The sequence below is a fragment of the Fulmarus glacialis genome, unplaced genomic scaffold (assembly GCF_000690835.1).
Source record: "Fulmarus glacialis isolate BGI_N327 unplaced genomic scaffold, ASM69083v1 scaffold23889, whole genome shotgun sequence".
Classification (NCBI taxonomy): Eukaryota; Metazoa; Chordata; class Aves; order Procellariiformes; family Procellariidae; genus Fulmarus; species Fulmarus glacialis.
The window spans coordinates 13,070-36,279 of record NW_009235632.1 but is presented as its reverse complement, the minus strand read 5'-3'; the positions used below and the strand labels follow the sequence as shown (position 1 = coordinate 36,279).

The following is a 23,210-nucleotide window of genomic DNA, read 5'->3' as shown; positions in this document are numbered from 1 at the left end:
ACATCTGGCTGCATTGCTGGGAGGAGAGAACAGCTTGTCCACTCTTGCCAGGCTCAGGCGAGGGATGGTGCTGGGGAGGAGTGGACCCGACACATAAGCTCCTTAGGCAACGTGAGAGTTTAATCTTTTCCGGAGGCTAATTGAGGGAAAGATCAGGGTGGATTAGAGCAGAGTAAATATCAAGGGTAACCAACCAGAGGTACGTGCTGCCCCAGTGTGTTTCAGGAATAGGTGACCACGGTGCTGGCTCTTTTCCCCAGCGTTTTTGGAGCTTGACTTATGCCTACTGAATGGCACATCAGAAGATGAGATGAAAATGGAAGGGAAGCAAGAATAGAAACCTGGTGTGTCAGTGGGACGGTTTGCCCTCTGGCTTGCCTGCCCGAGTCCGTGAATCACCTGGTGTGCTGCAGATTATTGCCAGGCAGGAATTTAAAAATAATTTGGCTTGGCCGAGGTCCTGCTGGGTGAAGCGGCTGGTTAGGTTCAGGGCCAGCAAGAAGGGGGAGATGCTGCAAGGAGAGCTGTGACACGAGCTTTCACCCCAGGTGGGATGAGGACCAAAAGGGAGCTGAACGTGGGAGCCAGGGACTGGGGTGGGACTGGCAGAAGATGCTGCGAGAGTGTCTGGAAGGGAGATTGGGAAAGAGGAGGTGAAATCCCACCTGTGAGATGCTGCTGGGTCTGGAGCCACCCTTGGGAGCATGATGCACAAGTTCCTTGTGGCTCACCCAGGCTTCGTGGTAGCACCATTTTGTGTAGGTCGAGTGATGGGATACATCCCCCTGGACCTGAGGGCATGTGATTGCTCACCTGCGAGTCCCCAGAGTGCCCCCACTTGCAGTCCCAGCGTGGGGAGGGGGTGCCTGGCTGTGTGCCCCAACATTGCTAGCAGCATGGCTCCACAGACAGCTGCCGTGCACGCACCAGCACGCGGGGTTAGACGCGCTCCTGCAGGTAACACACACACCACGGGGCACTTCACATACAGCGTGGGACTGGGGGAGCTCCATGCAAATGGCCTGTCCCTGCAGGGAAGGAGAATGAACTAATGCCTTGATAATTTGCAGCGTTCTTGAGCTCTAGCAAAAGCTGGTTTCTGTTCTGAGCAAGCAGTGGAGGAGCAGGGATTTCTCCTCCCTGCTCCCCGTTTTGAGCCCTTGGCCAAAAATCACTTCCTTGGTGATCGCACCTCTCACTTGTCCTCAGACACAGTGTGGGACATTGGGGGCTGCCTGCCTCCCCGCCCGTGCCCCGAGCAAACCGGGGCTCCGAAATCGCATGGCCGGGTGGTACATCGCTGCGGCCGATGTCCCACCAGGGTTCGGGGGAAGCATGCAGAGGTGTGCGTGGTGCAGGGAGCTCTCAGACCCCCCACGAGTAGCTGTTGTGGGTCTGCTGTTGGTGGAACTTGGCTATTTTTATTGCCGTAGTGCCTGGGAATCCCTAAGTAGTGCACAGACCCGAGACTTAATGATGTACTTAATTTTAAGCATCTCTTTAAATAGTTTTCCCACGTCACAGGCTGGGATGTAAATGCAGGCTATAAAGTGAGCTCTGCAGCTCTCGGGAAAGGCCCTTTCCACGTGGGGAGGACAGGAGCCCTCTGGGCTTCTTGGGGCTCAGCCTGGGAGCATCCCTGCCCCGGGCTGTCAGGAGAGCCTGTATCCTCCCCTCCCCTTCCTGCCAAAGCTCTGTAGATGTCCCCGTTCCCGGCAGAGGGCTCAGCCCCACAGCTGTGTGTGATACCAGCTTTTACCAATCTTGCTAGATATAACAGAAAAACCTGCAGGAGCTCTGCGTTTCAGGCTGTGGCGTGATGATCCAGCAGGACTGGGGGTAGCTGCTTAAGGACGTGCATGCAGTGATGAAGAAAAGCAAATCTAGGGCCATCGGGGCTTAGGTGTGCTACGCAGGGGTCTACACCTCCATCGGAGATGTTTTGAGAGCCTGCAAGGGGAAGAGGCTGGGAGTGATGCTGATAAGTGGCAGTGACACAGCCAGGGCAGTCCTGGCAAGTCCTGCAGTGGTGAGTGATGTAAAAGAGCCAGGGCCAAGTGGAAAAAATACGTGTTGTTGAAGCAGGGGCTTAGCAGTGAGCTGAGAAAGAGTTCATCTCCCAAAAAAGGATGAAAGAAGAAAAGCCTCCAGCTCCTCTGTGCAAGCGAGAGTGACCTGCACAGGGGCCGGGGGCAACAGGGCTGGGGAACGTTTGTGGGGACGGTGACAGCAGATTTAAAGCTACTCCTTCTTACACCACCATCCTGCAGCAGAGGCTGATCGCGGTTCATGCGAGGGAAAGGGGCAGAGATGAGGCTGGTTTGAAGCAGAGAGGGAGGTTTTTTGTAATAAGCCTTTTCTCTACCTTAATGCATGGGGAGCCCTCCCTCTCCTGGAGCAGGAGACTGCAGGAGGACCACCACATCCTTCTCTCCAGCAGCGTGGGGCAAGTCTGAGCAGAGTGGGGCATGTCTGAGCATCGGGATGAAAGGAGGGCTTCCTAATTAAGGACTAGTTAAATGAACAAGAAGATACTCATTGCTGCTTGTGAGTGTGCTTTGTGCCTGTCCCACGAAGGAGCCTGCTGGGAAGAGGTTGCTTTATGAAACACCGATCCTTTACAACCTTGACTGATCCACGGAGTTAATTCTGCCTTTGCAACAGCCTCACGTCCAGCTAAATTGTACAGTTTTTCATCTAACCTCCCTGAAGTACAGCAGTGGCAGCTTGGGTGTCCTTATTCAGGGTCTGCAAGTCCCCCTTGCCTTGCAAAGCCCCCAGTGTGGCGGCATTGCTGAAGCTCTGCTCCCACGGAGGGTCATGGCGGCTCTTCAACACATGTTTCTACGCAGATGGGTGCAATGCTGCCTCAGGGAACCGCTCGGTGCAGCATTGCGCCGGGATGCCCACACTGCACCCCATGGGTGCCCATCCCTCTGCCAAAGAAAGGGTTGGTCGCTCCTTTTCTTTGCCTCCTGGCATGTCTTGTTCTGCTTCATGGCCGCAGCATTTCTATGGGCTCAAGGAAAGCCTTGACACGTTGGGTTTTAGCCACGGGGCTTGCAATAGGCACAGCTCAGCCACCGGTGGGTGCTGGTCCCCCAGCCCCGCGTGGCATCTAACGGAGCCCTTTCCCATCCTCCTGCCCAGAGCCGCGTGTGGGTTCTGGGCTGATTCAGCCTCGGCAGCCAGTCAGGGGAAAACCTGCCTAAAAAGGTTTCCTTTAAAAAGGCAGCAGTGATGGGCTTTGTTTGGAGATGACCAGCTCAAACGAGGCACATGGGCCGTTGGCTGCCTTGGCACAGAGGGGCTTGAGGGAAGCGCCCTTGTAAACCAACTGCGTTTGGACCCACCTACCTCCTCTGCTCACTGCCTGCCTTCTCTTTTTACTAAAAAAAAAATTAAACCATTTATGCACCTTTGAAACCTCCCTCTCCATCATGGAGCTGCTGGATGGTCTCTTGAGCCAAGCACAAAAAAAAATAAAAAGATGCAGCCCAGGGAATGAGGAGGGGAAACCCTCGTGTGTGTGTGTGCGCGTGTGTGGTGCCGGCTTTGCCACGCGTGCTTCCAGTCTGGTGGGGTGAGCCTGGCAGGACAACCAGGTCTTCAGAGGAGCGTGGCACCGGGGGGGTGTCGGGGTGGCATTTGGCCAGGCTGCCAAGCCCTGGAGAAGGGGGTTGTCCCTGTCGGTGGAAAAATCAAGGGGAAGCGTGTTGCCATGGCAAATGGTAAAGTTTTGCTGCGGCCAGATTCGCTCCGGGATGAGCCTCTCGTTATTTCCACTTGAAAGCCCTGTTTTTCCTGGCAGTTGCGTTGGCATTTCAGTCTTTCGGATTCGCGAAAACTAGCAATTTTCTTCCCCGGCACAGCGGGCTGAGCGGTGCTGTGCCTTTGGGCCAGCACTTGCTGACTGTCTTGCAGAGCGGTGGCAGGGCTTGGCCAGCATCCTCTCACCTCGTCCCATGTCCCCTCCTCCCTTTGCACATCAGCACCTTGGCCTGATCCATTCATGGAGCCACCTCTCCCTCTCTCATCAGCCCTCCCCTTCTGCATATCCTTTAATCCTCACCACATTTTCATGTGCATCCCCCCTATTTCGGCGCTGGCAGACCCCAAGTGCCTCCCCGTGCTGCCGAGCCCCCCGGGTTGCACCCTCCCCTTGACTGTGCTTCCATTCCTTTTGGTTTCGCTGAGATCACTGAACTGCATGTGTTTTTACTGCCTTTTTCCATGCTTCTGCTATGGCCATAGGACTTCTTTGTGAACGGTAACTCCAGACAGGTAAGCGAGCATCCACAGGAGCCCAGCGCCTGCGAGCGGCGAGGGCAGGGCGAGCGCGGGGCTGGGGACACGGGGGACGTGTGCGGTGCTGCGGGGGGTTAACGTGCGGCAAAATGGGGGTTAAATCAAAGGTCACCAGGAGAAGCAACTTGAGAGCTGATGCTGGGGAGGCTGGTAAATACGAAGCTGCCCTCTCTGCTCTCTGACCAGACTCAAAGCCAACGTCTGAGTCCAGGGGTTTAATTTTCAGATGCAGCTTAACACAGAGAAGCTCCTACCCTTGAGCATTTTCGCTTTTCAAAAGATGGAAATAAATAAACTCATACCTATGGGTTGAAGTCCTCCGTTTCATCACAGTCAGAGCAGGCAAGGCACATGGGAGGGGCAGCTGGTGGTAGGTGACTTGGGGCTCACCTTCATTCACCCACCACTGCCTTCGCTCTACGCCACCCGTCCCGGCAGCTGGTTTTTGTCTCATTCAAACAAGAAAAAGAGTAAAAAATGGGAACTTCTGTGTGCACTCTCAACCCGTGCAGTGGCTGTGTGCCAACTCTATGCTCATAGACGTTTAGTGGGGATCTGTAGCGCGTGGGACCTTGCAGCTCCAGGTTGTGTTCCTTCCAGAAGGATTGAATAGCTGGCTTTTAACTGATTAACCTTACTAAAACATGTGGTGTGGTAAATTAAAACTGGGGGCAACATGAACCCCTTCGGCAACCCTGCAAGCTTCTTGTTATGTAGATCTGGCCATTCGCCCGCAACCGCAGTTTGGTATATTGTTACTCATTTGAAGGTAACATATTTAAGCTGCTTAGGAGATGTAGGTGCTTATGCCACACCAACTCCTGCTTTCAAATCCCTTATTTGGGGAGAATTTCCCTAAAAGAGCAGCAAATGCTGCAGGTTGCGTTTGCAAGTCTGGTAGCTTGTATTGGTTAGCTTGCTCGGGACGACTGATGCGTGAAGGGCAACTGCAGATGTCTGGAGTGGGGGTGAAGAACAAGAGTGATGCTGAGTGTGCACAGCAGCCCATAATAAAATATTTCATGCGAGGATTTAATGAAGTATCACAAATATGTATGCTAAGAAAGCCTGGTTTTATTTTTTAAGCAGCGCCTGTGTGTTTGCAGATTCTTAAATCTTCCCTGTCTGAGAAAATATTTACATTTCTAACCAGTGGCTTCAAAGCCAGCTCTGGTTTATGAAACAACTTACTGTGTTTCAGTTACAGGCGATGGGTTTTACCGGTAACCCGTGGTGACGCTCCTGATTAATGGGGGTCCGCTGTGTATCACGCTGCTATGTGCTGAGAGTACTAAATGTCTTTGCTTCTCCACAGTTTTTCTCCAGGCTTTTTTTTTTCCCCTGTTTTTTTGTAGAAGGAAGATGCTATCGATGACACTTTGAGTTCCCGGCATAAAGTCAAGGAGCTTTCGGTCATAGACGGCCGGAGAGCTCAGAATTGCAACATCCTCCTCTCCAGGTACGGTTAATGCCTTCTCGCCCTCCAGGGAGCAGGGGGATGCTGATACCCTGCCCTGGGCTGGGGGGGTGCTCCTCATCCCGGGGGGGCGTTTAATGACAGGAGCCAGCGCGGGAGGAGAGCCAGCGACACCTGAACCCAACTATAGCCTTACACCGTTCATGGCGGGGTGGCGCGGGGGGAAGATGCGATTAACCGGGTACGTGGCAATTTGGTGTCCCTGGAAAGCCCCAGAGGGGCTGGGGTAGCCGGTGAGCCTTTACAGGGGACGGCAGGGGGGTTGATTTCAGCTCTTATCTTCCTCAGCCCGGGTTTTGTTTGCTCTTTGGTGGTGGTTGAAGGGGGTCTCTGTTAGGCTGGGGAAAGTGCTGGGTATCTGCAGGGTGCGGGGAGCAGCAGCGTAGTTCAGCCAGATCCTGGCTGCCCGCGTGGGTGTCGTGTGCCACATCTGGATTTTGGGAAGGAGACGTCCCCCTTTTCCAGCTGCCCAACCCCGCTGGGATGACAGCCTCCCATGCGCCCCTCGCCAGGCTCAGCATTGCTACCAGTAATTTAATCCAATCCCCAGATTGCTGCCAAAAGGATAAAAAGGGCCTTTTTTGGCAAGATAAACTACGCCAATAGGACCGACTCCTGACAAAGGAGAAGCCAGCCTGCGGTGGTCTGAAAGGATGAACCATCAGCGTAGCTACTTGAAAAAAATAATCAAACAGCAGCAGAAAATGCCACTTGTTTCTGACTCACCCAGAAAAAAAAAATCCCAACAGCAGTAAAATACAGATCCATTCAGAAATATTCACTCTGCTGCCTGGAAGCGCAGAAGCTTTTGTGCCACCCGGGGCCAGCCACGATGGAGCAGCATCGCTGGCAGGTTGGGCTTGCAGCCGCAGCACCCAAATTCTGTGTTTTCCCGGATCGTGGGTCGGCGGAGCCGGTGCCTCACCTGGGCAGCCCGGCTGGTTTCCTTCCCTAGAAAGCATGCAGAGGCTGATGTCTGCAAAAAAACCCCTCTGGGTGGGTAATTCGCAGTCCCTGGTGCTTCTTCAAGCTCTCCCGGCGATGGTCCGCAGCCCCGTGGGCAGCGGGAGCGATGAGTGCAGTGAGCCGTGTGCCGCAGCGTTCGGTGGTAAAATTGCCATGTTTATGGCTGTCTCTGCTCTGGTTGCTTCTGGGGATTTTCGTACTTCCTAGCAGTCCAAATAAAAAGGATGATGATGAAAGCAGAGTTTAAAGCAGCAGACAAATGAGTATGTCTATGGCAGCCAGCTATTAGCAAGTAAAGCAATGGGATTCGGGGCACTGGCTGGGCTGCTCCCCAGCGTACTTAGGCTGAGCGTAGTCAGAGTGGATTTAGGTGTAATTCAGCCAGAGGTTTAAGTGTATAGTTGAAAGTTAAGCACACAAATAGCCCCTTCGGTTGGAAGGAGAGCTACCCAAGCACTTAACTTCAAAGGCATCTTGCGTGTCTTACTGAGTAAAGGTCTTAATTTCATCTCACCAGCAAACCTTTCTCTTCCAAGAAAGTGATGGCTGGAAACGAGTCGCCAGTAATTAATCCCACAAAAAGGGCACGATGGAGGCTGCTGCCTGTCTGCCCTCCCCTCTGGTCGTTTCCTAGGGGAGAAGCAGGATCAGACCTGCCCTGCAGGGTGGTCCCCAGGACTGTCATACGGCTTTTCCCAGGCACGTCCCGCAGCATCGGGGCCCTGCAGGGATGAGTGGCTCTGGGGAAGCAGTGGCTTGTGCCGGCCACTGCTTTGGAGGTGCTTTGGGGTTCGTCCCATGGTGCTCCCAGGGATGCACAGGTGGAGGGGCCAGCCGGGCAGGGCATTTCTCTAGCACTGCAGCAGCAGCCAAATCTGCTCCTTTCCCCATTTCTACAAGGGACCACAATCGAGTTTCTCTCCTCAAAATCCCTATGGGTGGTTTACTCTTGATACCAAGCGGCTAAAAGGAAGGGCAGTGTCAGGATGAAGCCCAAGCATCCTGCTGGTGGGCTCAGGTCCAGCCCCTGCATCTCCAGCAGACTCTGTGTGACCTTGGGCAAACCCTTTCGTCTCTGCCCACCCCAACTGCTCATTCCTAAGCCGGGCAGAGCAGTGGGTCCCTGGTCCCAGTGTTGCAAAGGGACTGGTCTCGCAGGGTGGCTCGGTGCAGCCGGGCTGCTGCTCTCCTGCCTCGCTCGCGCGGCCACCATGGGGATGAGCAGACTTTCACATGCGAAAGGACCTGCAAGCTTGGCCCCTGATTTAGCCCAGACGTTTGTAAGCTCACCAGGCATTGTCTGGCTTGCAGCGTGGAAAGATTACGGCCAGTGAGATACTTTATCTCTCTCTGTAGATTTATTTTTTTGCCTGTTTCCCTTGCTTTGGGAGAAATTACTGCGCAGTGAGATCACTGGATTTTCCTTCGACTTGTAATGCTGCACAAGAATATTTTTAACACTTGCTTTTTTCTCTTCTTTTTTTGGAGAATGCTTTGACGATGTCAGTGCATTATCGAGTCTTCCTCCATGAACCCACCGTTTCCTTGCTTTTGCTCCCTGTGTACGTGCGTGTGTTTTTAGTACTGTGCTCTGCAAGATGCAAATCAAGCCCTTGCTCCATCGTTTTCTGCCTGTGCTGGCAGTGAATGGCTCGTTTGATTTCTCTCTCTGGCGAGGCGGCGTGGAGCATTTTTCTCAAATGAATGTGGCTTTTCAAGAGGGCGCGTCCCTTTCCCGGCGGATTTCGTTTTTCCCCTTCACACTTATTACGCCCTCCGCGGGATTCTACAAAAGCCATGCAAAATAGCCTCGCGCTTGTCAGACTGGCGAGCTGTCACTTTGCATCGGCGGGCTGCTGGCTTTAAATCCCTGTGACAGCAAGTCCTGTGACCCCGTTCCTCTCAGACGGCTCGCGTTCGACAGCTGCTGCCAACAATGATAATTATTGTGGTTATAGATAAGCTTCTAGCTTTCACTGGCCCCTTTCCCATCAAATTGTCTGAGAAGCTGTTTTCTTCTGGCGCGCCGCGCTTGCTCTCTGCCGATGCCGAGGCAGGCTCTTGTTCTTGGCACTGGGTTACCATGATTCCTGAGAAAAGTTTTTTCAACCTCTTTCTTTTTAAATATATTTTATTGTTGACTTTGCTTTCACTGAGCAGGGCTTACAAAAGTCACCCTCATCTTTCACCACCCTCCTGGAGACGATCGTGGTAGAAGTGTGTGCTTTAGGTATTCGCTTTGGATAAGGGGTAGCTGCCTACCCACCCCCTTCTCCCAGGAGCATTTTTGCCTCCCAGGGATCCCCCCACATGTCCAAACCCAGCCGGTGTCTGCTTTTCACTGGGGTGGGGACCGGTGTGACATTTGTTGGAGGTGTCAGCTCTCGTGTCGCTGCTTGGGTGTAAAAGGAGTCCTCCTGCAGCTTCATATCCCACCTCGGGTCGTGTCCATCCTGGCCTCACAGGGGACAGGTAGGGTGTCCCCAGGATGTGGCTGCTCATCACTGCAAGCAGCAGAGGGGACATTTTCCACGGATCCTGGGTTTGCTCCTTGTACAGCGATCCTAGCAATTGTCCTGGCCGCTGCTCAGCGCAACCTTTGAGCTTCCTCCCCTGGCAGAGGTGAGATTTTAACTCACTCCTCGTCTGACAAACCCTCTCCTGGGGGGCTCCCTCAAGCAGGAGGTGAGAGAGGACCGGGTACAGGATGAGAAACATGGGCTGATAAGGAACAAATATTTACTTGCCAAGTCTGTAAGATCCACCTACCTTGATAAAACTAGTCCTTCACTTCAGGTCTTGAGCAAAAGAGCTCAACCTAAACGAAGCCCTTGCTACCCTGGTCTTAGAGACCACCACCTTTTCTGCTTTAGCTTCGTCTTCCAAAAGCCAGCTCCATGGTCTCAGTCTGCTCCTGAAGAGATGCTGGCATGAAAAATACCCTCCTTTTTTAATTACTTAGAGTGATCAAGTCAGCTCCCGATCTCCTTTTTGATCAGCTGATCAGGTTGACTTCCAAGGTCTCACATCCCGCCGTAGCGTGTGTTTCTGGTTTCAGCTCATTCCTTTGAGCCACATCCAGTGTTTCAGCATCCCTTGGCAGTGCTGATCGCCGAGACTGGGGCAATGGGTTTTCTCAAAGCCCATGAACGGGTCTTTTCAACTGTGCGGCTTTTCCCTGCATGCAAGTACAGGGGATTTGTTTTTTTAAACTGTATCTATTGCAATGGCTTTAACCATCACTGTCCTGGTTTCGGCTGGGATAGGGTTAAATTTCTTGCTAGTGCTGTGTTTTGGATTTAGTATGAGGAGAATGTTGATAACACACTGATGTTTTCAGTTGTTGCTAAGTACCCTCCTAGTCCAAGGACAGCTCCCACGACAATCACTGAAGCTGGGCAAGGGATAGGATGTTGGCAAATGGAGTTGCAGGATTTTCTGGGCTTTCCCTCTTTTGCATTTAGATTATTTTATCTATACAATGCAAAAACGTGAAGAAAAATATGTGTGGTTTTGCAGTCAAAGTCCTTGTAGGGAGCGGTCACGGGGAGTGCTGCAGACTTATTAAACTGTAATTAATGGCTGCTCTAGCCCAAGAAGAGCTGAGGGCGTCTTTCTATCTATCTGTTGCCTCAGCTCGGTGCAGGCTGCGGGGAGAAGACCAGCCTGTTGTTGCTTGCTGTGATACAATGGTCTGTGGTTTTAAAAATCTCCAATTTGAGGCTACATCTTCAATTCCTGTTTTGTGAAGTAGAGGAAGAAAAAGGTGGAGGGGGGGGCTGGTTTCCAACCTGTTACATTTCGAAGCACATTGAACCCTCTCCTCCAAAAAAAAACCTGATGGGTTTCCTCGGATGCTGAGCATCCGTTTCCACAAATTTTGTATTTCTTTCTCTTTCTTCCTAGAGGGAGACTCCAACCAAAGGCAGCTGGGCGAGGTGAGGGAGGCAACATTCAAATCCAAGAAAAGCAGCAGAAATTGGCCAAATTTTCCTTAGGGGTTGTGGCAATGGGTTCAGGAGCAGTGCTGAGCTGCGCTCCTCAGCCCGGGCTGGGCTGTGCCGCTGACAGGGAGTGTGACCCCCACTGGCCCCATGGCCCTCGGGGATGCTGGCACTGCAGGATCAGCCTTGCTACGGGCAAGAGTTACATACAAAAGTTATATATTTTTAATATATGTATAATATACTACTTACAATACTTATATAAAATACTATGAAATAGGGGACGGCAGCTGCGGCAGTCTTGGGAGAGGGAATTGGCCAGTGGGGTTCGATCCCCCGTTCGCAGCGGGGCCAGGGCTGCTCTGCGCTGTGCCTTGGCAGAGCACAGTCCTTCCACGTTTCTCACACGTCCTTCTTCATAACACGCTGTATAGTGTTATTTGTGATGCTGCTGCTGGCCAGGAGTTAAGCTGTTCGTGTTGCATTGGTGTGTAAGGAAATGCTCCTGAACCTTGCCCGATTACTGGGCTGGGAATAACTCTCTTTCCCCTCCACCTCCCAGGCTGAAACTCTCGAACGAGGAGATCAAACGAGCGATTTTAACGATGGACGAGCAGGAGGACCTCCCAAAAGACATGCTGGAGCAGGTGGGCAACGTGTCTCATGCTCCTCCGTGGTTGCCTCATGCTGAGACCACACTGTGCAGGGTGCTCGGGACCAAACTGCGGCTTTAAGAAGGGTTTCGGGGCCCCAAATTATTTACCAACCGCATGTTGAAAAACCACCCAAGTGGGCTGGAGCAGCAGAAAAGCAGCTCGGTCGTAGCATCGGTGCTGGCAGGCGCAAGGGCTGCACGGGGGAGCCATGCCTGTACCCGGGTCTGCCCTGGGACCCTGAGGCTGGGCCAGTTGCCCATTTTGTGGCTGCGGCTTGAAGTTCGTGCTCAGTGGGGGTTTATTTTTGAAAGCTTGTTCAGCGTTTGTGCAATCCTCAAAAAGGCAATCCCATTTTTCACCCCCTCTGAATCCCCTTGGAAGCATATTATTCCCCTGTCCTTAAAGCTGAGCTGGTAATTGCACTTTCAGCAGAGATGTGGGAGGATTCATTGCAAAAAATTTCCGTCTGCAAATAGGTAGAGTTGCAGCAAATGAGAGTCCTGACATCTCCTCTGGCAGACCTGATGTCGAAACCCCCTTGGAGCAGACGTAATACGTCTGTTGTAAAACCAGAGTGATGGCAGGGCAGAAGCAAGAGACGCTAATGCGGTGGGGTAATGGGAGGGAAGTCACAGGGACAGCAGTAACACTTATTTCACAGGTGCCTTGGGGTCGCTGTCTGTACATGCTGAAAAGGGAGATTCAAGTGGCCAGTGCAAAGTCGAGGAGGGGATTGTGCCCCTCTACTCTGCTCTGGTGAGACCCCACCTGCAGTGCTGCGTCCAGCTCTGGAGCCCTCAGCACAAGAAAGACATGGACCTGTTGGAGTGGGTCCAGAGGAGGGCCACGAAAATGATCAGGGGGATGGAATGCCTCTGCTATGAATAAAGACTGTAAGTGTTGGGGTTGTTCAGCCTGGAGAAGAGAAGGCTCCAGGGAGACCTTATTTCAGCCTTTCAGTACTTACAGGGGGCCTATAAGAAAGATGGGGATAGACTTTTTAGCAGGGCCTGTTGCAACAGGACAAAGGGAAATGACTTTAAACTAAAAGAGGGTAGATTTAGAATAGACATAAGGAAGAATGTTTTACAATGAGGGTGGTGAAACACTGGCACATGTTGCCCAGAGAGGTGGTAGATGCCCCATCCCTGGAAACATTCAAGGTCAGGTTGGACGGGCCTCTGAGCAACCTGAACTAGTTGCAGGTGTCCCTGCCCACAGCAGGGGGGTTGGACTAGTTGACTTTTGAAGGTCCCTTCCAATCCAAACTATTCTATGATTCTGTGATTCAAGCAAATAAATCACCGTTTTGCTACTGAAAAACTGTGCATGGATCTCATGTCCACCAGTGTGCTTTCCCTTGTTTAGCTCCTGAAGTTTGTTCCTGAAAAGGGTGACATTGACCTGCTGGAAGAGCATAAACATGAGCTGGACCGCATGGCCAAGGCTGACCGGTTCCTTTTCGAAATGAGCAGGTTGGTGGCCCAGGGGACATGTGTTTTGGCCAGTGGCTGCCTGGGCTGGTTACAAGGTGGCTGTTTCATGGAGCCTGGTTGGGAAATAGGCCCTGCTTACTGTTTTTCACATCAAGAAATGAGTGGGCCAAAGCAAGGTGCTCCAACCCATAAGGATCGCTCTGATGCTGTGCTCCTAAAATCAGGGTTGTGCATCCCAGACAAGCAGCAGCTGGATGGAGCAGGGGGGAGGGATGAGGAGATGGATCCTCTGGAGAGCGGTGTTGGCTTCCCAGGGGATGTCCTGACACATTTCCCCTCTCATTTGGGAGAGAAAACCTCAGTCTGGCACAACTCTGTGAAAGACTGCGTCATCTGCATCATGGGACATGCTGTGAATGATAACACAATGCTCCTTTCCCCTTCATATGAACATATCCTAATGAATACTCAAGACTGATGTATGTGAATTTTGCCCTGCTGTGTAGATGAGTCCCACTCCTCACCTCAGGAGTTCCTGGGGCTCCTGAGAATATATGAGACAGAAAGGAAATGTCATTTCTTCCTGCTCCTGATACAATCATTTAAGGCTTAGAAGTCTTCAGAGATGAATAACCTTATCTTTTGCATGCACATCCTCTAGAGGTGCTGGTTTAAAATCCAGAAGCTCCTTATTTTAATCCAGCTGAGTATTGAGCTCTTTGAATTTCTTAGCTGAACTTCAAGCAAGTCACTTGTTTGCAAAGTCAGTGAGTTTTACAATCTGAGATTGTACTGGGAGACCAAAAACAGAAACGCTCTTGTCCGCCCTGAGAAATGCGCCAGCGAACACCAGGGCGATGCACCGTGTAGTTGCTGAGTGTCAAAGAGAGGCAGGATGGAGCTGTGAAGTTCAGACCTGAGCCCTCAGGGCTGGAAGATGCTCAGAATTAGCTTTCCCAGGTCACTTTTCTTCTTCACAGTCTCTTGCCCCAGTGTTGCTCCTGTGCCTTCATCTTTTGGAAAGCACAATGTGCCAATGCAAATATTTTCCTTGCTTTCCGGCATGACTTTTTAATTTGCCCAGTGGTCTGTTACTGACTGTGATGTCTTTGTCACCTCTGATTAGTACAATGACAGCTAGCCCATGGCCTTGTCTGTGAGCACGTCTCCCATGGGTCCTTGGTCCAAATGACTCAAATCAGACTGCCATTTGCGTACAAGTGAGATCTTGTTTGGTCTAAATACAACTGACATGAGCAGAGCCGTTCCTAACTTGCCCAGGAAAAGGCTGGATTGGGCTGTGTTGGTGGCTTTCCAGCCTAGGCCATCATTTTGAGGATCTGAAGGTCCAGCTTTCTTAGTGCTGGTAGTTGGTGTGCCTGTGTCCAGCCACAGCTCATCACAAAGCCATTGGGAGCCCAGACCTCACCAGCACCTTTGCTAAGGAGGGGTCGTAAATGAACTGTTTGTTCATAGCATTAGGGTGTAAAAATGCACTTGTTGAACCTGCTGAGTTAAGGATAGGCTTAAACGTGTGCCTAAGAGCCCCCCTGGATCCGCCCCAGGACAGCTGTAGCTTCAGTTGTCATTTTTTCCCATCCCAGCGTAGTTTCAGGGAGAAATGCCGTCATTATTTTTTAATCACCGTGGCTCAAGCGTGCTTTGTGAGCACAGCTGTGAGCAGCAGAGCAACTGAGCTCTGCCTGGAGCAAGCAAAGCTCAGCCTGCACCTCTTTCTTTTCCAGGATAAACCATTATCAGCAAAGGCTGCAGTCCCTCTATTTCAAGAAGAAGTTTGCAGAGAGAGTTGCAGAAGTCAAACCCAAGGTGGAAGGCAAGTGACCGGACCTGCTAAGGTCACTAAGGGGCTCTGTGCTGGCACAGGCAGTGTTCGTAGGAAGAGCATCCCTCTGTGGAGGTTGCAGTGATGCAGAGGAAGGGAGGGAGCTGGTGGCCACTCTTTGGCCATGGGGGCACTGAAGAGGTTGCTGCAAGGAAAGGGGTCCGGTGTGCTGTCATGGCAGGGGGTAACGTCCCGCACCTCTCTGCTTTCAGCCATCCGTGCTGGCTCCAAGGCGGTGCTGCAGAGCAGCAGCCTCCAGCAGCTGCTGGAGGTGGTCCTGGCCTTCGGGAACTACATGAACAAGGGCCAGAGAGGCAACGCCTTTGGGTTTAAGATCTCCAGCCTCAACAAGATCGCGGACACCAAGTCCAGCATTGACAAGTGAGCAGCCCCTGCCCTCATCCTCGGTAGCATCCATGGGCCCCAGGGATGTGGGGGGAATGGAGGGATCGTTAGCGTTGCCTCTGGGATGTAGGTAGGGGAGCGGTCCCCTCCCTCCTGCTGCCCCATCTGGCGCATCCAATGATGCAAGCATCCATTTTTTGAGCAGGACAGACTTCAAGGGAAGCAGAGCTGCAGATCAGCATGGGGATTGATGGGGACTTTCCTTCCTGGGCTGGCTAAATGGCAGCCAAGGCTGATTGGGAGGATCATCCTCCAGATGCCTTTTTCCCCCTTTGAGAAGCCAAGAGCCATCATGCTGTGGCACAGGCGCCGGAGGAGGGGTCCCAGGGGTTCCTCTCCACAGGAACACCCTCTGCAGCCCCCCCAGGCTGCCACAGCCATTGCCTGGTTCGCTCTCCCCTGCCAAGCTCCGTGCACAGAGCGAGGGGAGCTGAATCAGGTCTCAAACCTGCCTGGTCTCATCCATCAGTAAAGACAACAGGAGCAGTGATGCTCAGGTCACCTCCTCTGGGTCCCTCCTGTGGAGGGCCCTTGCTTGCAGGGACCAGGCTGCTCTGCACCCTGCCTGTGCATGGGACAGACCCATCCTATGTCATGCAGTGAGCAGCATCCTTGCAGAAATCCCAGAATAGCTCATTACAAGGGCTGGGATTTAACCAGGGTTTTCAGCTGAGCTCTCGGCTCTCCATAGTGCTGCCACACTGAGCTTGACGCTCCTCTTTCCTAGGAACATCACCCTTCTGCACTATCTCATCACTATCGTTGAAAAGAAATATCCCAAAGTCCTCCACCTGCACGAGGAGCTGCGAGACATCCCGCAGGCAGCCAAAGTCAAGTAAGCGGGGATTTAAGTGGTGCTTAGGGAGCACTGGGAGCACCTCTCCCGTCGCTTCAGCCTGCCTTTCTGTGTTGCCCTCCTGTGCTCGCGCTCCCGGCCAGATCCTGGCCACCGGGCTGGGTCCTGTGCCGCGGCCACGCTGGCCTGAGAGCAGCCCGGGAGGCAGGAGCAAACATCACCTGGTGGCTTTAAATCTCAGCCCTTGCAGCAAAGGGCTGCGAGCCTCCGACCGCGAGGGAGGGGAGCTGCTTGGAAGCAGCCGTTTCCTGTTCTTATCTCACCGCAGAAGCATTTAATTAATTTCTAATGGTACGTTAAGTAATCCGGGAGGAAGTGGTTGCGGTGTGGCTGCAGATAAAGGGCAGCTGTTTATCTGCATGTGGCGGGGAGGCTTTGCCTGCAGCGCAGGCAGGACCAGGCAGCGGTGCGAGGGGCTCACCTGCCTCTGTGTCCTGCCTGGCCCTTGTTTCACCACCAACATGGAGCTCCTGGTGTTTGCAACAAGCTTTTAAACCCTGCCCTCCTCCCAGTGACCTGTTTGGAGCAGGCTGCCAGTGTCTCTTTGCTGGTGGAGGCCCCTGTTCAGCAAAGCCCTTAAACACACGCTGAATTTTTAAGTGCAGGAGGAATCTGCTGTTGCGCTGCAAAGCCCTCAAGTATGTGCTGAAGTTCTTCTGAAATCAATGAGGCTCTGTTTCAGTTTTAAAGTTCAGTGGGAGCTTACGGGCTTTGCTGCTTCGGGGACCTGAGCATCAAAGATCACACGTTTCTGCCATCAGCACACGTTCGTGTTAGCCATGGACATGAAAAGGGCCTGAAACTGCACCTTTTTAGAGAGGGGATGGCAAATACGCACGGAGTTTACAGCGGCTCGAGGGTCTTTCAAGTTTCAAAGTGCTCTTGTAGCAATAGTGGCTTCCCCGCAGAAGATCTGTAATGTGCAAAGCAAGCATCCTCGCGTTTAAAATGTAAAATAATTGTCAGCCATAGGGGTTAAACAAAGTGACAGGACAAATCTTGGCGTGCGAGGAGGAGCGTGTGGCTGCTGCACTTGTAGGCATCGGCTGAGGACATGGGTGAGGAGGGCACGCTCCCTCGCCAGTGCAGGCTCCTGCTTTCTCATGCTCATGTATCTGCAGCTGTTGTACAGATACACGTATGGGAAAGAAAACGCCTGCATAAAGGTTTTTTCCCCCCCCTAAGCTTTATCATTTTGCTCTAAACTGGACACCATATGTAATATTTGGGTTTGGTCCAATCTAGAGTGAAACCAAAAAGTTGCTAAAGCTCTGGAAAACCCTAAATTCCCCCCAGCCCTGCAGCTGTGAAGCAAAATTGCCGCCTCTGTCAATCCCACCACTAGTAATGAACTGCTGGAGCACAGGGCTCCCAAAACTACATTTTCCCAGACTAAACCTGCCAGGAATGCTTGCCCCATGACCTGACGTCAGCGTTTCCAGGGACCCCAGCCCTAGGACAGATACCCCTGGAAAGACGTCAAGCCTATGGTCATCGAGTCTGTGTGAGAAAGCTTCTACTCAGATGTAGTGGTAGAAACCCGTAAGCCCTTGAACTTGACACTCATCAGGGGCTTGAGCCTTGTGTAAACACAGTCAGCGCCAGATGTGATGATTTATTTTTATTTCTCTATATTTGGGTTGTCTCCCTTTATGAAAGCCTTGCTGCTCGGAAGGATGCTTTGCATGGCATTCACCTAACCATGGTTCCCTGAAAAATTGTCCGCTGTGCAATGGGTCAGCAAGCCTATCTTCTGCTGGCCCTCAAGAGGGGAAGAGAAGTCTGTGCCCAACAAAACCCTCTCCTGAGCTCTCCTTTTGCTTGGAGAGGTCTGGAGGCTGCTGAGCTTGCCAAGCCTGCACAGTCCCCTTGATTAAAAATACAGAAAAGTGCTTTGCTTTAAAACAAGCAACTGCAGCCACTTTGAGATGGGTGGCTGTCCTAGCTTAGAGGCTGTCAGCCTAATTTGCTGCTTGAAACATGCTGGTCTGCAAACAGGAGGCAATGTGTGCAGTGCTGGGGTCTTTTCAGTGGAAAAACACAGTCGAGTTGGTCGGAGAGCTGTAGAATTTGCTGGGGAAGGCTGAAAATTAACATCCTGCCATTTCCAACAGCATGACTGAGCTGGAGAAAGAAATAAACACTCTGAGGAGCGGCCTGAGAGCAGTGGAGACTGTAAGTATTATTTAAATCAAATATAGTCCGAGCACCGTCGCATCCTCCTTAGGGAGGCAGGCCAGGGAGCTCCCAGTGAAGCTGCTTTTATCTCACATCCTGGAGATCTGTTTGTCTTTCCTTCCTGCCCTGCACGTGCGCCTGTCCTCTTAGGGCTGTTTTGGCACTGAAGTTACCATATGTGGTTAGGCACGTGCATCATTTGTATCTAATACGCCAAGGGAGGCTGAGTAAGTTTAACGATGATGCCCGTGGAGGACCTGTGATGTGCCGAGGGATCTCTCTTTGGCTGTAAAACCGCAGAGGGCTGGGGCTTGGGCTGAGGAGCGCTTCTGCAGCCCAGCTGGAGTGGTGATGAAATGGTGGAGGTATCCCAAAGGACTCGCTGTCTTGCTAAATTATGCTGCTTCCACGATCTCTCCAGCAGGATTTGACTGCAGGCATGATATTGTAAAATGGGGTAATCCATGGTCTCACGCATGGCAGGAGGGAGCAGCGGTGGCGGTGCAGCCAGTACCTGTGGCACTGATGCAGGCGCACACCCAACGGCACTACCGGAGGCCGATGGTATTTGTGTCCCTCATCAGCCAGGGCCTGACCAGATTTACGTTTTTTTTCCCCAAAGGAGCTGGACTTCCAGAAGTCTCAGGTTCAGCAAACAGGTGACAAGTTTGTGTCTGTCGTCAGCCAGTTCATCACATTAGCCAGCTTCAGCTTCTCGGATGTCGAAGATCTTCTGATGGAGGCAAAAGAGCTGGTAAGGTCACCAGCGTCCTTGAGATCTGGGTAGTGTTTCAGCCTTTCCTCCAGCCAACAGGGGAAGGATGGTCCTGGCCTTCCCAGAGCACCTGCTGTGTGTTAACATCTTTCCAGGTTGCCCAGAGAGGTGGTAGGTGCCCCATCCCTGGAAACATTCAAGGTCAGATTGGACGGGGCTCTGAGCAACCTGATTTAGTTGAGGATGTCCCTGCCCACCGCAGGGGGGTTGGAGTAAATGATCTTTAAAGGTCCCTTCCCACCCAAACTATTCTATTCTATCCTAAGATGTCCCTGCTCATTCCAGGGGGGTTGGACTAGATGACCTTTAAAGGTCCTTTCCAACCCAAACTATTCTATGATTCTATGATTCTATGATCTCAGATACCTCCCCCATGAAATCATGTGAGTCTCCTGCTGAGACCCTGACATGAGAAAGGTGCTGGGCTGCTCATGGTTTGTTTGGAGCGGGTGGGTGGGCACATCCCTGTCTGTCCCCAGGGTCTTTTTCCTGCCCCACAACCCAGCATGCCAGGGGATCGCAGGTCAGGCCAACAGACCAGTTCTGGGATGCAAGATGTGCTGTAGAAAGCTGTGAGATACCTGTCTATCTTCTGGAAGTGCAAGACCTGGTTAGAGAAGCTACTTAAAAGGTTCACCTTCCCCAGAGTAATGCCTTGGTGAGTGCTTTGCAGCCACGTGCAATGACCTCCTGCTGTGTTGTCCTTTTCTCCCTACCAGGCTGGTTTAAATGACAGCAAAGGGGTGGCTGTTGGTTGACATCTGTCAACAAGCACCTTTTTCTTCCCCGCTTTCAGCAAAGGGGCACACAGCTGGTCTCCATTTCCTCCAAGAACAGTGCTCCAGTGTCTCCTCCCTGGCCCAGCCTTCATCTTGATTGAAGTGGCAGGGAGATGGTCCAGCACAGGCCATTTTAGAGGTCCCATCGTTGTCCCACTGCATGAGCTACCTCTCCAAAGACAAGTTACCAAGTGTCACTACCTCCTTTTCCCTGGTTGTACCAATGTCCAGTTGGCACTGTCCTTCAGACCATCCACCTGTGCTTGGGCATTATGATTGACCATTGCCTTCCTGAGGCCTTGGCTAACCCAGGCCACCCTTTTAAACTGTTGATGGTAACCTGGCAGATCTTACTTGGAGTGAGTTAGGACTGTGGGGATGGTAACAAATGCTCTGCAAACTGTATCGTCTTCTGCTGACTTGGCTGGATGTGGAGGACAAGGTCTGGTCATGGTCCCCATTGCCCATCGAAGTCCACTCTGAAGCAATGCACAGCTGTTCCCATGGTTATTGGATAGAATGGGCCGTGTGAAGTGCACCAGCTCTTTGCTTTTTAAACACATGTCCAGATTCAAATTGTGTTACTGCTTTCTCTTAGGAAAGCAGAAACATCATTGGTTTATAAACTTTATATACTGCGAGGATAATATTTTCAGCCTTTCCCCCCCCCCTCAGAATCTCCTGTAACATGGCAGAGAATTTAATATCTTCATGAAAATCAACAGGAATAACCTCAATTATTTTGACTTATATAGTGGCACCTCTCTGATTCCTCTCTGCATACTGAAGTGCTAAGTCTCTTAAGTAAACAAAGAAATAAAAATGCCCTAAATGTCTTCAGAAGAGCCTGGGGCACCCCCGCAAATAAAGCTAAATCATATAGGCAGGCTTTAAAAATGTTTCTCTCGGTCTACCCAGCAAAATCAAAGCAACTAATAAATCTGTTTATGCTTTGATTTTGGTTTTCTTTTCCTTTGAGCGTGCTTATCTCCAGAACGCGCCATCACAATTTTAACAAACTTTCTGTGCACAAAGAGTCTCCCTCAAGCTGGGAGTGAGAACAAAGGATGTCAGCCCCAAGGACAACTCACGGGCTCCTTGGGGACCGGGACGTATTGGCAGATCGTAGATGTCCCATCCTGACCTTTCCTATGGCCTCATTCGACTCCCTTACATTAATGGTGTGCAAACAGCACGAAAGGCCGGAAAACTCCCTATTTCCCTACCCAGGGCTGTGCCTGAGCGCAGGCAGAAATGTCTTTTAGAAGTTTCACCAACACATTTGGTTTCAATAGCAAAGCATGTGGAAATGATAAATAATACCCCAAAAATACTTCAAAGAAAAACTTAAAAGTGCGAGTTTCCCTTCCCCTGCCGTGTTTACTATTAGTTTTATGTCTTCGGTCTTCGGTCCCACAATATTTTGCTTCCTTGTTTTTACTGCTGCTTAGTCAATAAAGTCGAGCTGGGGCGGGGGAAGGCTCGGCAGAGCCAGAGGCGAGAAGGGGAGAGGGGGCTCGGGAGCGATCCAGGTTGGCTCTTACAAGGCACCAGGTAAAACATCAGATGATTTATTTCATGTTTAACTCAAGGCTCGATGAAGCAAAGCCCTGCTCTCTGCCGTGGCCTCTGGAAGTCTTTCTCTCTGCTCCATCAGGTCGAAGGCTTCCCATGGAGGGTCTCGCTGGTGCGGTGAGTATCTCCGAGACTGACGGACCCCTGTCTTCTCTCTCCCAGTTTTCCAAGGCTGTGAAGCACTTTGGAGAAGACATGGACAAAATGCAGCCCGACGAGTTCTTCGGCATCTTCGACCAGTTCCTTCAAGCCGTGACTGAGGCCAAGCAGGAGAACGAGAACATGAGGAGGAGGAAGGAGGAGGAGGAGCGCCGGGCACGCATGGAGGCACAGGTGAGCAGGCACCGGCGAGTCCGGCAGCACCCTCAGGGCACCCAGGGATGGCAACCGTGCCGTGCTGTCCCCATGGTGGCCATGGTGGCATGGGGAGCACTGAAGACTGGGCAAAGAGCTTCTGTGCTCTTAGACCCACTGGCTTTTCACTGTTGGTTGCTTAATTAACTAATGACCTTGGGTTGGTGAGATCTTGGAGCTAAAACGTGCAGCAGAGCTGGTGCTGCCTGTGGGCTGCTGTGACCCACCAGCAGCAGCCATGGGGTTGTGGACCTCAGCCCATGGGTTGTATCAATAACCCTGACCAGCTCTCACGTGCTAAGCACTGGGGTGGGAAACAGCTCTTGTTTCATGAGTTTGGGGTCACCACACGTGTGTTGGGCACCCCCACAACCACCTGCATGAGAGTGAGACGTCTCTTCTCCCCCCCCGCCATGGCACGTAGCTGAAGGAGCAGCGGGAGCGGGAGCGCAAGGCAAGGAAGGCGAAGGAGAGCGGGGAGGAAGGCGGCGAGTTCGACGACCTCGTCTCGGCCCTGCGCTCAGGCGAAGTCTTCGACAAGGACCTCTCCAAACTGAAGCGCAACCGCAAGCGCATCGCCAACCAGCTGGCCGACAGCGGCCGCGAGAGGCCTGTCACCAAGCTCAACTTCTGAAAAACAAACAACAAAACCCAAGAAAAAAACGCGGGTTAGTCTTTTTGAAGTGGCTAGAGTTTTTTTTTCATTCCCATTATACTGCCTTGCGATTCAAAGCGAAACAGTGGCACGCTCTTTCTCCCTGCGGGCGAGTGTGTGTGTGTATATACTGTGTATATAGTCGGGTCGGGGGCGCGGATGGAGGTGCGTGGGCAGCCCACCTTGATGGGTGCCAGCGCTGCCTCCTCCCCTCCGACCCACTCTGAAAAGTAGTTCTCCCCATGCACAAGCACAATGCCGCGTCCGCGGAGCAAGAGAGGACCCAACCCAGAGACGCCGGCGGTCCCCGTGGTCCCCAAAGGCAATGGGAAGCCGCTCCCCGCCACTCTCCTGCTCGGACCCCTCTGGGCCGTTTGCAGGGGACACCTTGCGCACAAGCCGAGTGGTTTAAAGAAGAAAAGAAAAAAACAAAGTTGACTGAACTTTAATCCGTTGGTTGTTTTTTTCCTCGTTGTTGTGAGTATTCCAAAAAACTCGCAGATCCGTGCTTTCGCACTGGTTCCCGAGCTCGGTGCCGCGGGCGCTCCCGGCGATGCTCTTCCCGTCGTCCTTGGGAAACGCTCTTTTTCCTCTTACCGCCGCCTTGCTAAAGGAAAAAGTTTACCCCAAAGTGCTTATCGCTCTAACGCCACACAGATGTATTTATACTTTTATAATATTTTCTGGCCCAAGACGGTGGGAAAGGTCGGTTCTCGGAGGAGACGAAGAGCATAAACTTTTATGTTGTAATTTGTATTCTTGCTTTCTGTTCAATGGGACAAACTGTATCCTCTGTAAAGGTGGGTCAGAACCGAAGGTCTCTGATACACAAAGGGGCTGGTGCAAAACCCGCCGGCTTTCACCCACCTTCTTTTCTCTTTTCTTTATCGGACACACAGAAGCAGCGATGCCAAGAAACGCCCGTCTCTTAGCCAGGTCCTTTTTCGACTGGTTTGCTGTTCATTGTCATTGCAAATTTGTAAGCAGAACTACCTGTCAAATG

The 23,210-nt window shown here is 52.0% G+C and overlaps 1 protein-coding gene across 1 annotated transcript in view; it reads left to right on the top strand.

Moving 5' to 3' along the window:
• LOC104082845 (disheveled-associated activator of morphogenesis 1-like) overlaps positions 1-22,186 on the top strand; it is a gene marked incomplete at its 5' end in the record, with an annotated part of 23,428 nt that extends 1,242 nt beyond the window's left edge. Inside the window, 11 exon segments of the mRNA XM_009586102.1 lie at positions 4,247-4,284; positions 5,664-5,767; positions 11,258-11,342; positions 12,720-12,826; positions 14,533-14,621; positions 14,843-15,011; positions 15,763-15,870; positions 18,006-18,066; positions 18,692-18,823; positions 21,361-21,531; positions 21,977-22,186. Coding sequence (XP_009584397.1) covers positions 4,247-4,284; positions 5,664-5,767; positions 11,258-11,342; positions 12,720-12,826; positions 14,533-14,621; positions 14,843-15,011; positions 15,763-15,870; positions 18,006-18,066; positions 18,692-18,823; positions 21,361-21,531; positions 21,977-22,186 — 1,274 coding nt within the window.
• Between the last annotated feature and the right edge of the window lie 1,024 nt (positions 22,187-23,210).